This window comes from Lycorma delicatula, chromosome 13, assembly GCF_047948215.1.
Source record: "Lycorma delicatula isolate Av1 chromosome 13, ASM4794821v1, whole genome shotgun sequence".
Lineage (NCBI taxonomy): Eukaryota > Metazoa > Arthropoda > Insecta > Hemiptera > Fulgoridae > Lycorma > Lycorma delicatula.
The window spans coordinates 39536557-39552687 of NC_134467.1; the positions used below are offsets into that span (position 1 = coordinate 39536557).

At 31.0% G+C, this 16131-nt stretch overlaps 1 protein-coding gene across 6 annotated transcripts in view; it reads right to left on the reverse strand.

Annotated features, from left to right (window-relative positions):
- The window catches only part of LOC142333924 (uncharacterized), a 72029-nt gene that overhangs the window by 19347 nt on the left and 36551 nt on the right, over positions 1–16131 (reverse strand). For 5 of the 6 annotated variants that reach the window (XM_075381544.1, XM_075381545.1, XM_075381542.1 and 2 more), the window contains 2 exons: positions 14575–14662; positions 5810–8328 (listed from right to left, as the gene is read on the reverse strand). In XM_075381544.1, the coding sequence (XP_075237659.1) occupies positions 7879–8328 (450 nt within the window). In that variant the 5' untranslated portion in view covers positions 14575–14662 and the 3' untranslated portion in view covers positions 5810–7878. Of the gene's footprint in view, positions 1–5809; positions 8329–14574; positions 14663–16131 lie in introns of those variants that run through there. The other variant, XR_012758750.1, reaches the window with a different exon arrangement.

The window sequence follows — 16131 nt, forward strand, 5'->3', positions numbered from 1 at the left end:
AATGAACATGGTAAAATAGATGGAGCATACAGGAAAGTTAAGGAAAATTTTGGGGTACATAAATTAAAATCTAATAATGTGTTAAACAAAGATGGTACACCGATATATAATACGAAAGGTAAAAATAGATGGGTCGAATATATTGTATACGGAGGAAATGAATTAGAAAATGGTGTTATAGAGGAAGAAGAGGAAGTTGGGAGGATGAAATGGGAAAAACAATACTGAGATCTGAATTTAAGAGAGCATTAAAAGATTTAAATAGCAGAAAGGCTCCTGGAATAGACGGAATACCTGTACAATTACTGCGCAGTACAGGTGAGGAAGTGATTGATAGATTATACAAACTGGGGTGTAATATTTATGAAAAAGGGGAATTTCCGTCAGACTTCAAAAAAAGTGTTATAGTAATGATACCAAAGAAAGCAGGGGCAGATAAATGTGAAGAATACAGAACAATTAGTTTAACTAGTCATACATCAAAAATCTTAACTAGAATTCTATACAGAAGAATTGAGAGGAGAGTGGAGGAAGTGTTAGGAGAAGACCAATTTGGTTTCAGGAAAAGTATAGGGACAAGGGAAGCAATTTTAGGCCTCAGATTATTAGTAGAAGGAAGATTAAAGAAAAACAAACCAACATACTTGGCGTTTATAGACCTAGAAAAGGCATTTGATAACGTAGACTGGAATAAAATGTCAGCATTTTTAAAAAGTTAGGGTTCAAATACAGAGATAGAAGAACAATTGCTAAGATGTACAGGAACCAAACAGCAACAGTAACAATTGAAGAACATAAGAAAGAAGCCGTAATAAGAAAAAGAGTCTGACAAGGATGTTCCCTGTCTCTGTTACTTTTTAATCTTTACGTGGAACTAGCAGTTAATGATGTTAAATAACAATTTAGATTTGGAGTAACAGTACAAGGTGAAAAGATAAAGATGCTACGATTTGCTGATGATATAGTAATTCTAGCCGAGAGTAAAAAGGATTTAGAAGAAACAATGAACGGCATAGATGAAGTCCTATGCAAGAACTATCACTTCACAAAATCAACAACCACACCAGCAAATGAACGTACCAGATTCACAAAACCTACCAGTAAGAAATAGTTATCGACCACATTCCCCATTAACATCTCCTTCAGGTAGTGATGAATCTCATAGTATTTTTTCTCCAAGACTTTTTAATTTACTGTATAATTCACCTATTGAAGAAGCGTTAATTACGTGACGTATTAATGTAGGAAGAGAATGCTTCTTCCGAATCTGATGATGGCGTTGAACCCAATTGGACTGCTGATGATGGTGATGAACCCAATTGGGCTGCTGATGGATGGGATCGGTTATTAACTGAAGTGTTAAGAGTTAACTGAGCGAGATATGGCACGCACTTCAGCTGAAGTAGTTGTTCCACCTGAGATGGAAGAAACGGCTTCTACTTCAACAAATGAAGCTTCATCGTCATCATTAACTAGTACAGTCAGCGTGGAGTTTGATATGACCAACAGTAATTTCAATTCGGTACTATTTTTTAAATAGAGTCTCTACAAATACTTTAAATAAAGTTTATTGATTAATAAAGATTTGATTTTTTTTTCAGATGGGAGATACTTTAAAAACATATATATATAAGCAGCGAAAGCATTAAATACTGATGTTAATACAATAGAAAAGTGTTCGATGAAAATAAGTAGTTTTTCTGAAGAGGTAAAGGAAACAAAACTATTTATTGGCAAAACAAAGAATAGTGTTGCTTCTTCATTTAGCGGTTTTTAGACCTGCATTAGGAGTGGATGTAATGTGCTGTATCTTTTGCACAATAAATTGTGCAAAGTTTATTACTAATACATGCGGGCATCCAATTTGCATTTCTTGTAAAAACAAATTTGTTCTTCCAAGTAAATGTTCAATATGTGGCACCTCTATTCTATTCTTTACTAAATGTTTTTTTTAATGGAGTAAGTTTTATTTTCAGCATGGGTGTCGAATAACCCAGGGGCCATTTAGAATATGCCCTTGCGTGAAGCCGAAATAAGTTAACGTCTTCATGCTTAATGAAGCTGAGGTAGAAGTTAAATAAATGAAGAAGATGAAAGGTTTATAGACCTTAGTGAACACGCAGTTAAAAAAAGGGTTACTTGTAAAATTTGCTTAGCAGAAAATATAACTACGGTATTTATACCATGCGGACATACTTCTTGCAGGAAATGTGCTTCTCATTTATTTATAGATGAACGTACTAGAAGGAATAATCTTTGTCCATTCTGTAGAAACAAGTTATGTTAACGAATAGAATTCGCGAATAAAGGTAAATTTAATTCGATTAGTTAGTGCGATTAGTGTGATTTGTTGGTATTATACTCCGTATTAAAATCTGATTAAATGTTAATGGTTGTTTCAGATCGATGTCGGACACAGAAAATGAAAAAGTGGATGAATTAACTAAGAGATTGCAAGCGTTTAAGGAAGAACTAGAAAAATTAGAATTAGACTTAAAACTCTATGGGCTAAGTAAACTCCTAAGCAATATCAATCTAAAAAATTTTTGTCCCGTTTGCGGCACTAAGCAAAAGGTCGAACTTACTCTCCATCAGACTACTTAATGAGTGTGGATTAATTTTGAGTGAAGATGGGACATTTATATTGTGTAAGGGATGTGAATGGAACTTACCCTCTGAAACTAATTTATTACATTGTGCAATTAATCATAAAATATTTAATGACGCTTGTAAAATAGCGGATGAATTATATAATTGTTATACATTTTTTAAAAATAGTATAGTCCTTGAAGAATTATTAGCGAATTCGTTTCAAAATTGGAATAGACTTCCAAAAGCAGAATCGATGATGAAAACAGTATTTTATTTTACTGGCGTATTAGTGTTGCATGTCTTGATTGTAATGTAGAGGTTTTTGAGAGTGGATGAAATTCCGTCAGATGAGCATAAACTATTATCGCCAAATTGTCCATTAGTAAATGAACGGGGTGGGAGGTAAATAAAGATGGGTAGGAGGTGTGTATTACTTAATATAAAGTAATATCCGAATATTTATTCGGATATAACTTATACATATTATTTTACTGTTTTAGGTTTCGTCGTATGATGAAATTGCATGTCTCTGTTTAGAGTCGGATCTCCCGCCGAAGAAGAAATGGATATATCGTCTCCAGAAGAAACATATATGACACCACCAGATGGTGAAGTAGCTAGCTGGAATAACGAGGATCCGATTAGCAAGTCTTGGCTCATCGGTTATGTTACGGGTGGAAGTATCGTTTCATTTGATCATTTGGCTACTATTCTTAAGAAAAAATTTCCAAGATCGAAACTGAAAATGTTAAATAAGAGAACGTATTTAGGTGTTGAAAACGGCATAATAGAATTAAGAATTAAAATTCAACTATTATATTTCATTAAATGAATTGTGTTCAAAATTAAAAGAATATCAGTTTTTTTAGTTTTTTATTATTAAATAAAAATGTTATCAATGATTAGAAATGAGTAGTTTGTTATTTACTTCCTTTTACTTTTTTATTTATATCCTATATAAAATGATAAACATGTTAGTTCGCATTTTACGATGAGTGTGAAACGAGGTATTGCAAAAGAGCTTCACAAGCAAGCTCGCAGAAATTATGCGACAAGATCTGTTGAGCTTAAAGGTATAGATGACATATACAAGGCAGATCTGGTAGAGATGAATCAATATTCTAGGATAAATAAAGGATATATGCAAATTTTCTTATGGTTTTTCGACATGGATGAAAGAAACCTAAGACATATATATATCACGATCATGTGACACCCGATATGTAATTTGAAACGTTTAAAGAAATATATAACGAGGCTTGGAACCGGTCAAAAAATGGGTTTTTAGTAATTGATAAAGAAATAGATATCGATAAAGGCCGGTATAGATTTAATTTTGACACCTTTATTGCAAAGCCTGAAAAAAGCCTAAAACGTGAAAAAACGTGTAGGCTAGCGTACAGGCATTTAGAAAGCCTGTACGCTTTCTAAATGCCTGAAAAAAGCGCGCACGCTATGGCGGTACCAACGGAGCGGCGGACCAAACGTTAAAATTATGCAATAATTTTGGTGCATTTCTTTTCGACGAAATCCGATATGAAATTGCAGGACAAGAATGTGTTATGCAATACACGCCTTTAACAGGGACAATAAGAAACGTTTCCTAATCAGTTCAGTACCGTATCTGTCAGCCTCAACATGGGTTCTTTCGTAGTCGACTTTACTTGTTTTTGCATTTCCGATAATAACGTATACCTCAAAGAATTAGCCATTATTTCTTTGGATGACTATCCACTTGAACATTATCTGTTTAAGCCGCCTTTCGACTACTACGATATATTATCTCAAGCTACTAAATCTGAAATACAGCATTTGCAAAAAGAAATAGGTCATAGTTGGAATTCAGGATTCATTTCATATTCGAGGTTACCATACATCCTCAAAAGTTTAGGACTTAATATCACAATATACGTAAAGGGTGAAGACAAGAAGACTTTTTTAAAACATATTCTAAACGAAAATTGTTACCAAGTGATAGACCTTGATAGATTCGATTGTCCTGCAATAAATATGTTCACCTGTAAAACAGAAAAAATTTTGTCCTTTTGGCGAAAATCATGATTGCGCTATGAAAAAAGCTATGTGGTTATACCTTTGGTGGAAGGAACATAGCAGTTTCTACAACATGTTAGAAAAAGTGGGGGAAGCTATGAAAAAAGATCAGGAAAGTTATTTAAACAGTCCCATTCATCATTGATAATTACGGTCGATTCATCTCTGCAAAAGTATATCAAGATCTATCTGTCTACTTGCAACAAGATCCTGAAATCCAGTTTCAACCTTCGTTTCTTGAAGATGGAAAAGATTGGAGTGAAGATTAAACATTTTTCTTTTATTTACTAAATATATCTTAAAATTACTGTTATTTATATTTAGCATAAGACAAATATGTAATTAATTTTAGTTTCAAAGAAAAAATAAAGTGATATATAAAATAAATTTTGTTTTAATTTCTAGACTAATTCATCTCTCTCTAAGCGATAAGGTTTTTGAAGCGTATTTAAATAACGCATTCTATTTAAGACGATCATTCTTCTATTAAATACATTAAGATGAAGATCGAACACTTTAACAATTCATAGAATTTATCACTAAATATACTATCCATCCAAAAAAATAATGATTAAAGGGGAGAATAATTTCAAAATAAATAGGATGAAACTTATCATCCTAAACCATTCTTCTGTTAAAACTTATAATGGAACAAACCAAAGAATTCATCGTGCTGCTGGACAAACTAAAATTCATAGCAAGTGAACTAGACCGTAATTCATTCAGTCTACTGTTCAAAAGAGGCTATGTTGGCCATACCAAACATTGCAAATCGTTTGATGTCCCCGATAGTTTAAGCATTGATGCGAATTGGACTTGTGAATTGATACGCAATTTAATTTTACAAATGAAAAGATTTTTAAGAATATATAAGATATTATACGTTAAATGTAATTGTTGGTGGTACTGTTGTAATAAATTATATGACATAAACTCTAACAAGGAACTAAAGGATTTTCTTCAACGAGAAATACCTTTAGCAACATAATTAAATCAATTATCATATGTTAATTGTTATATATGATTGAAATAATGTAATAGTACAAATATGTTGTAAAATAATAAACGATTTGTATTTAATCTGTTTTTTATTTCACATTCCTTTATCATTATTATAAAAGAAATTGGAAGACGAAAAATGAAAACCTTTTTTCAGTTAAAAATATTTAATTTATTAATCTACATAAATATATTACATATAAACTCTAATCCTCTAATCCCTCAATACAAATACAATAATGATTTTAAAAATTAAAAAATAAGTAAAAAGAAATATTTAATAATAAGATTACATTTTATATAAATATTTAATTACTTAAACTACATAAATATAAATTTACATAAATACATTACATATAAACTAATAATCCCTAAATACAAATACAATAATCCCGCATGATTTTTAAATTTAGAAAAAGAAAAATATTTTAATATTATTCAACCCGTTAAATAATCGTACCACTTGTCAGTACGATTCGTTAAAAAATTAATTGTTACCAAACTTTTATGGCGATCATTTAATAAAATTGACAATGTCTTTAAATTTTTCCGTTGATTGTAAGCAGAATATGCTCGACCCATCATCATGCTTTGTTTTAAAAAATGATGACGAGTCGGCACAAACATACCCATCAATCATATCTTTTAAATTAATGCTATTGAATGTAAAAAATATTTCTTTTAAGCAGCGTAAACATATTGAAGGATTACTATGTTTATTATAAAAAAATGTGCTACTCACATTTATCTTAAAATCTAACTTACTATCATCTAATAAACAAAGAAAATGTTTCAACTCATCGTCCATTTCTATTTTCCGACTTTATATTTTTAATTACAATCAAACAGCTGTACGCCATTAATGTTAAAGGTGTTTTAATTACAATTTTTTTCAATTCATTTTAACTGAAAAAAAAAACCAAAACTACAATTAATTACTTAAAATAAGGAGACTGCGTAAATTGAAGCATGTTATGTACTTTTGTTACCCTTAGCCTGTTTCAAATTTATATAATGACAAATGTAATTATTTTTATTTTTCAAAGTAGTTACTAATTTAATGTGAAATGAAAAAGGGGGAACTTCATTAATCGGTAGAAATGGAAGATCGCTGTGTGGATGATGAAGAAATTCAGGATACTCCACATCAACTTCAAGAATAAAAACTATCATTCCATCATCATTAATAGATAAGATATTATCAACTATTGATTGTTGTATCTCTTTTTCAACCCATCGAAAATCCTGTTTTGGCAAATGCCTACTCATGGCCCAACCGTATAAACTATTGGGTCTAAGCAAGTTAAATACTTGTTTGGTAACGTATTGTCATATTCATCAAGTATATAAGGATTATTTGCCTTCGCATACTTTTTAACGCAAACAGATGCAAATTTTACAATTATCTCTTTTTTTAACTGCCTTTTCGCTAAGGTCTATAAACCTTTCTTCTTCTTCATTTATTTAACTTCTACCTCAGTTTCATTAAGCATGAAGACGATTACTTCTTTCGGCTTCACGCAAGGGCATATTCTAAATGGCCCCTGGGTTATTCGACACCCGTGCTGAAAATAAAATGTACTCTATTAAAAAAAACATTTAGTAAAGAATAGAATAGAGGTGCCACATATCTTACATTTACTTGGAAGAACAAATTTGTTTTTACAAGAAATGCAAATTGGATGCCCGCATGTATTAGTAATAAACTTTGCGCAATTTATTGTGCAAAAGATACAGCGCATTACATCCACTCCTTCTATGCAGGTCTTTATGTTTTTATAACCTGCATTTATTATACTGTTTTATAAAGAATTATAGTCAACTTTAAATGGAAAAAACCGCTAAATGAAAAAGCAACACTATTCTTTGTTTTGCCAATAAATAGTTTTGTTTCCTTTACCTTTTCAGAAAAACTACTTATTTTCATCGAACACTTTTCTATTGTATTAACATCATCAGTATTTAATGCTTTCGCTGCATATATATATGTTTTTAAAGTATCTCCCATCTGAAAAAAAATCAAATCTTTATTAATCAATAAACTTTATTTAAAGTATTTGTAGAGACTCCATTTAAAAAATAGTTACGGAATTGAAATTACTGTTGGTAATATCAAACTCCACGCTGACTGTACTAGTTAATGACGACGATGAAGCCTCATTTGTTGAAGTAGAAGCCATTTCTTCAGTCTCAGGTGGAACGGCTACTTCAGCTGAAGTGCGTGCCATATCTCGCTCAGTTAACTCTTAACACTTCAGTTAATAACCGATCCCATCCATCAGCAGCCCAATTGGGTTCATCACCATCATCAGCAGTCCAATTGGGTTCAACGCCATCATCAGCAATATTATTATCAGATTCGGAAGAAGCATTCTCTTCCTCCATTAATACGTCACGTATTAACGCTTCTTCAATAGGTGAATTATACAGTAAATTAAAAAGTCTTTGAAAAAAAATACTATGAGATTCATCACTACCTGAAGGAGATGTTAAGGGGGAATGTGGTCGATAACTATTTGTTACTGGTAGGTTTTGTGAATCTGGTACGTTCATTTGCTGGTGCGGTTGTTGATTTTGTGAAGTTGACTGAAATTCTGAATCTGTAGGCGATTCATCGAGCATCATGTTTTCAACAACTTCGCCCAACTGCTCATTTGGTATTGGCGTGAACATATCTTGAGACATCTGTAAAATAATAAACTAAACTAGTAATGTATAATTAGACGTAAGTAGAAATCATTTGACTATGCAAAAAATAAAAAAAACATATAAAATATTGATAATTATAATAAACTTATAAAGTAAGAGGTGATTTCAAAAAGATAGTTGAATTAAATTGTAAATTTAATTATATTGTATATATCTGGAAAAAAAAAGAAAAAATTAATTCTTTAATATTTTGCTGAAAATAAATAGTTCAATATAAAAAATAATATTTTTAATCTAATAACAAAGAGTTAGTATTCAAATATAAAAGTAGTCTTAAACAGATACTTACTTTCAGTCGGATGAACCAGTGGTTTCAACAACTGTTGCATGTGTAAAAAGCCTTAGTAAAATAATAGAAAAATATTGATCAAAACGTTTTGTACTATATTTACATTGTGTAAGAATCAATAGATTCTTGAAAAAAAAATAACAGCAGAAAAAATTCTTTAAAGTGTGGTAAATATATTTCATGAGAATGGCCTTTCTTGGAAATTAGTTCTAATGATATTTAGTACATTGTACGATGTTTATCATAGTAGCGTTCCATTTAATTGTTATCATTTAATATAATTTCATATCAAACACTACAATGTATCATGTAATCTTAATAATAATAATAAAATTATCATGCAATACCTTTAATTAAATGTTGAACAACTTATTAAAATATTACTAAAAGACAATAAAACAGAATTAGTAGCAAATTACATTATTTTTTAAATGCGCTTTTTGGTTAAAACTGGCAAAAAACTTTGTAACATATAATAACGGTATAACATTAACCCTTTGCACTTGGATGGCCAGTCGTGCTGGCCATACCACACTCCCAGTTAGCTCTTTGTTACAACTGCATTGAACGTATACACAGTTTGGATGGCCAGCCTGGCTGGCCACTTATGTTCCTGTGCTGACTTGGCCACCAATATAACAGCTGTGCACGATCAGCTTAAAATATTTCAGCTTGTATTGAAAAAAAATTGCATCGGGTAATTTAATTAAAGAGATTAACGACCTTACGACACTTACTTGTCACACTAAAAAGTAAAAATAATAGATTTTAATTAACATTTTTTTTGTTTGATTAGCACAAAAAATATAGTTATATTTGTTAGACTGGAAAATGAAACATTTTTAACCCTACATATAAAGTTCTCTTTTAAATTTCAATTAGGTTTAAATTTCTTTACCGAATGATATTTCTCAAAATATTGTCCTACATGAAGCTCAGGATTGTTTGGCAGGTTTTACAGTAAAATTTACTTCATTTTCTCACTCCACCGGTGCATCTGTCACTACACACCACGCACTCTTTTGCATTTCCTCCTTTCAATGGATATGGTAGGTGCAGTTTCCCATTTACCTTTCGTCTTTTGATAGGGATGGTCACCCTCGTTTGTTCAAATTTTTGAAATTACCAACCGGTTGTTTTATTAATTCTTTTTTAAATATACGTTGTCGCACTTTTTCTTTACCTTCATTAAAATTGTAAAGTAGAAACACATTCACAATACAATTTCTAACAACCAGAAAAACACTTTCCTCCATCACTTCACTGATTTTCTGGTAAATACATATGATGATGTATAAATGATCAGAAATATTGACTTCTCTCAAAGATTTTTTATATCTTACACACCGCTGTGGTTTTTCCACATTTTGTGTTATTCCATTTTAATCATATGCCTAACTGTTTTGGTTGTGTTGTAAAGCATACTCAACATTGTGACATCATTAGAGTCTTTCCATAACAAAAGGAAATATTTGTTTTCTTTCCTAAACAGAATAATCTCACCTTTTTTTAATTTCACCATATTAACATTTTTCTTCTTAACTTGTCGATTTTTATTATTTGATCTCTTTGTTTGTACCTGAACCGTACAACAATTCTCAAATATCATCTGATCCTAAATTGACATGATCACAGATTATAAGAAATTAAAAAATAATAAAACAATAAATAAAAAAGTAAACTTTCACTAAATAATCCAGTAAATTTTGTGGTGTTACATACACACTTTGCACATTACAGTACTTTAGATAAGACCAGCGGAATGCAAACATGAACTACGATAAAGGTTATTATTATATACAGACTAAGTAATGGCTCAGCAGGACATAACAACGGGCGGGAAATTCGAATGTCTATTTAGTTCAAGAGTTGGCCAATATGATTCGGCACGATCCAGAAAAAATTAAAATGACGAATAAAATAAAGATAAGGAACATTTCTTGGTCGGTCCTGGCCATCCAAGCATTTAAATGATTTTAACACGGCCAGTACAGCTGGCTACCCGAGCCAGGAGAATAGTACCTGTGCAAATAATTCACAGTTGACAGAGAAATGGTGACCCAATATTACTGGTCACCCAGAAGACATTTTATAAAGAACACGTCTGAGTCAAAGGGATAGTTAAACGGTAAAAATAATGTAAAAAAAAATTCCTGTCGTAAAAATATTTTATTTAGAATACTGGATTATATTTCAGAATGATGAGAAACAACCAATATTGCTATTATGTAAAACTTTGATTCTCCTTAATATTTTGTCTTATGTTAGCCCATTTTGATACTTAGAAATGTATGTCAAAAAGATGTATTTAATGCTGGCATTCATCAGTGTTTGATGAGTTGCATTCATCTACTGGATTCAAGATGTGAATTATTAATCCAATACTTTTCTGTTGATGGAAGAACTTTTTGCCAATATCACAAAAAGTGCCTTATAAAATCTTTTTTAAATAAAATTTTCTTATTCAACACAGAATATGAAAATACAAATTAACAAAACCGTTACATTTTTATAACATAAATAAATACCAACCATTACTGAAGTCATTAAACATTTTTGTCAAAAAACAATTTTAAACTTTTATATGAAGATGCAATTTCATTGCATCTTCAACTAAATGTAAAATACCTATTAATTACATTTATTTTTGTTTACATTTAATTTCACTTATTAATTGTATTTTATTACTGCATCATAATTATCGTACTTAGAAATTATAAAAATTGTAAACTTAATTTTAGATAAGATTTGATAAATATTCGATAATATTTTCTGGATTAAAAATTGTAATTATTGCCAATAAACAAAATAATTAATTATATTTATACATTTAAATTATGAAATTACTACTTGGATATTTATTATGTAAAGAAGATGATGAAAGAGAAAACACTTAATATTGAAAATAACATTGAAAAAAAAAGTTTTGTAAACTTTTAAAAAGGCTAGATTATTGTTATTTTTCCCTTCTATTTTTTGAAGTGTTAAGAACATTGACTACTGTGGTCATTAGTCCCTTTCTACATACACTTACATTTACACTTAAGTCTATATCTTTTCTTCCTTCTTTTTTCCATCTTCTTAAAGGCCTCGATTCCAAACTCCTATGTCAGAGGCCTCAGAAATGGATTCTTTTGATTCTCTGCAGTAAGTCGCAAAAGATCTTCTGCTGCCGGCATCAGATGACACCGGCTCTGATTGTGCAGTCAGCAGTGTAACAGTTAAGACTCAATGCATTCCCCGCTAAAACTTCTGGGCCGCTGAAGTACCCGCCTTCTCATTTAGAGGTCTTCATGCCTTCAAAGGCTCCCCATTTTTGTTTGTTCTAAATCCTCTTTTTCTAATAACTTTATTTCTGGATTTGCAGTTCCCTGCATATGGATATTTTAATCTGAACTTTTACTTTTGCAGTAGTTGGCTCAGGCTTTCTCTTGGTTTTGGCTTCATTTTACTACTATTCACAGACTTTACAAAGAGTTCTTTTCTTTGAAAATATCTGCTTTCTTCTACAACAGTTTTGGGCTATTTTCTCTTGATGGTTGACTCTTCAAATCTTATTGATGATATGTTCAGATATGTTTGCTGGGACCCATGCTAGTTCATAGATTATGTTCTTTGGAGCTACAGGGGTTGCAGCAACCTGTGCATATGACGCAACCTTTGGTGTTCTACTAAGAAAACTTTTCCTAGCTTCCACCTAGTTAAACTTATGTATTATCTTCACTTCATGAATAGCTATTTTTTCCTGTAAGTCAGGCAATTTTGGGATCTTGTAGAGTGGTGTGCATGACAATTGGCACATACAGGTGGATCCCTGCATGGGTTATCAGGATGCAGTGGCTAACCACAAATGCAGATTTGTTTCCTGGTACATCATGCTGCTGTGTATCCAAATCAGTGACATCCCAAGCATCGCAGTGGAGTCGGGATAAAAGGATGTACATCCAATCTGTGAAATTCTGCCATTATTTACTCTGAACACTTTGGTTTATTGAAGGTCAGGACGTGCAATTTGGAGGGAACAACTTCATTGTATCTGTATTCAATCGTCAACACACAATACTTCTTGGACATGTAATTCTTTGGCAATTTCTTCTTCGGTGCAGTTCAGTAAGTCCTTACACACAACAACACGCTTTGAGGTATTTAATACCTCAAATACCATTGAGGTTTGACCTCAATGTCTAGTACACTAATTTTCTTAACTTTTCAGTAACCATAACATTTGTATGTCATTCATGGTGTCTACAAAATGTACAATACAATGGTGCTCTTCCTAACCTTCTTTACTGGTCCTCCAGCAACTTCTGTGTTGCCTTGAGCATCCATGAATGGTCTGATTTTGCCAAAATTTGCTTCCATTCTTCTAATAACCCAATATTTTTGTATCACTGCACTTCCTTTCAGTTGAAACTTTGTTAGATCCGGCTACTATATATTTGAAACCTATTCTCCTTCGCTTCACTTGCGAAGACAAAGGTTATTACCAGGACCCTCTATACAGATTTTGAAGTATCCATAGTCGCCAGTCAATATGTCACAAGGTGAGGATGAAGAGAAAATTGGGCATGCATCGGATCATTGATCCTGCCTTGGGTCAACTGCCTGCCACAGATTTAACCTGGGCGGGGAGTCAGGTAGTGTCTGAGTCACGTCACCAACATTCCAGGGCTCACATGTAGCAGTAAGGGCTGCAATATTCTTACCCATAGGACAATCTCTGCCAATGGCTGAAGTGACTGACTTATGCTGGAATGCCAAGAAATGTTGAAAATGGCTGGCTTATTTTTGAATATGTATTATAAAACCGGTACATATATTTTCTTCTAGTGTAATATTTCTAAATAAAATTTGAATTTTTCTAACTTTTGTTGGTCTTATTAAACTTATTTACAAATTTTGTTGAGAATTAAATTCTCTTAAGTTTTGTTTTAAGACTTATGTGTTTATTACTTGTTTAACAATGTTATTGTGTGTCAAACATACAAACCAGGGGTTTTTTACCCCAATTTATTGGTTTTTACCTCAAATTTAAAAAAAAACTACATGAATACAGTTCTGGTAACTGTTTATTCGATTAAAACCATAGTAAATGGTTTTTGACCTGAAAATTTTAGTATGACCTCATTTCACTGGAGTAGCTGAAATCCGAGCGAAATCTTACACTAACTGTAACTCAAAAAATAAAAATTTTAGAACATTTACTTATATGATTTTTTTTCATTATTTTCACAAGAAGAATAGGTTATGAAAGTCCTGGGATAACTTTGTGATAGACTCTGTAAATAATAAGTTTGACAAGAATTTTTCAGATCGAGATTACAAAGCATTTGCTGGTGCACGATTTCCGCAATATAATCATGCCTCCTAGTGTACTCGTTTGCCGCCAGTAATGAACATGCACTCAAAATGCGCTCTATGTTTTCTGAATACTGTCCACAAATTTAACATTTATCTTTGTTAATATCCTGACGTATTAAAATATACTTCCTACAATTTCTAGTATACCACCTGATTGGAAGTCAATTGTGAGTTTGTTTTTGCTGGACGCCCGTAGCGTGCTAATTTCCCTAGTAACTGTAAACCTCTTCATGCAACTGTGAAATGAAACTGCATTTTGTGAATAACAGTTTCTAAATGAATTATCCATCGATTAATATTCCTCATTCTAAACCTTAGATATAGAGCTCAATTTGGCTAGTAAGTTTTCAAATAAGTTTAATATGTTTTATACAATTTTATCAAAGTGTTAAGTTTGTAGTTGAAGCATTAATGCCTCAAAAACATCCAGCCTTGGCTTCTTACTTTTATTATTTATTAATCCAATTTTTAAACACACATAAATTAAAAAATATAATAATAACATATTAGTCTTAAAAAACACAACGCATCAAATTTGTAACATTCAGTTTCCTGTTTAATGATTCTCTAACCTTTTTAAGATTTTTGCTGTTAAAAACAGAATGATCGGTAACTCCATTGAAGAAAGTGTGTTGCCACCAACTAGCTCTGAAAAGTCATCTGAAAGAAAAAATTCAAAATTTTGAAAACAAGCTATTTAGTATTCAATTAATTTTAAAAATTATATATTAATTAAGGTTATGCATACAACAATATATCTTACAGCCATAAAAAAGGACATGGTAAATCCAGGTTTTGGGTTTAGGAATCAAAAAAAAAAAGAAAAATGAAAAAATTACATTGAAATTTTAAAATCATAATTTATATAATATACAAAAATTTATTTTTAAAATAGCTTGTTAAAAACAAATTTAAAAAAACAATAAATAATCAATTAACACATCAGGTTATGTGTAAATTTATGATCAGTTGATGTATTTAAATTTAGGAATGATTACAACACAATTTATAATTTATGATATGTTTTATTTCATCGATAAAAATTGTAATTAACAATATCAATTAATATAGATGAATGACAGACATTTATACAAGTCTAATATAACATATACTTAATAATTGTGTAACTAAGGTTATTTTTAGTAAAAATGTTATTTTGATGTGTTCAAAGTAGTGCAAATACCCATTTGTGATATAAATGGCGTGCCCATTTGGATTCCACTTACTGCTAACTATATCTAGGGAATACAAGAGGTAGGAGTAATTTTACTCCTACCTGTTTTTGGATAAAAGAAATAAATTTATTTTTTCTATTTCAATGGTTTTTATATCTGAAACACATGTAAAGCACTTAAGATATGAGAAGCACTAACCTGAGTTATTTTCTCTGATTATGATGATGTTCACTACAGATCCTGTAATGAGTCTTTATTCAAATAAGCTACATGTGACCTTTGCTCTCTTATAAACAGCTGAACATCTGTATTTCAATGGCCTTACTATACAAATGCAATATGTTTGGCTCAGTGAAAAAGGCACCAAGAAACCACTTTATTCTTCAAGTGAGGAGTGTTATCTCAATATGATTGAGAATACTTGTGCCAATTTCAGGATTGGCTTATATCTCATACCAATTGCGTTCAACCTTTTTTGTTACGGCATTTAACATATATATATACAACTATACAACTTTATTTATTTTAATTCAGTTTTTACTTAAATTTCAGTACATTATAATTTAGAATAATAAAGCAACAACAATACTGATACTAATTGATATTTAAATATTAATAATTTTATCACACGTGGCCTGTTGGTATGATTATACAATTAATAATTAAAAAACCCACTTACCAACAATTCCTTTCTATACACATTCAAGCACTTTCAGAATAAAATTCCATCATCAGGAACTTAAAAAATATATGTTATAATCTTAATAAAACTAAAACTTCATCATGTAAATTTGTTTATGTAAAGTAATATAATATAACAGAGGTTGTCAAATGTTTAAAATTATGTCGACCCAATGTACTGTCATTATGAGTGTCTCCACCTTTATCTGTTATATACTATGCTTCAACATATATATATATATATATATATATATAAAAGAATTGTTAGTAAGT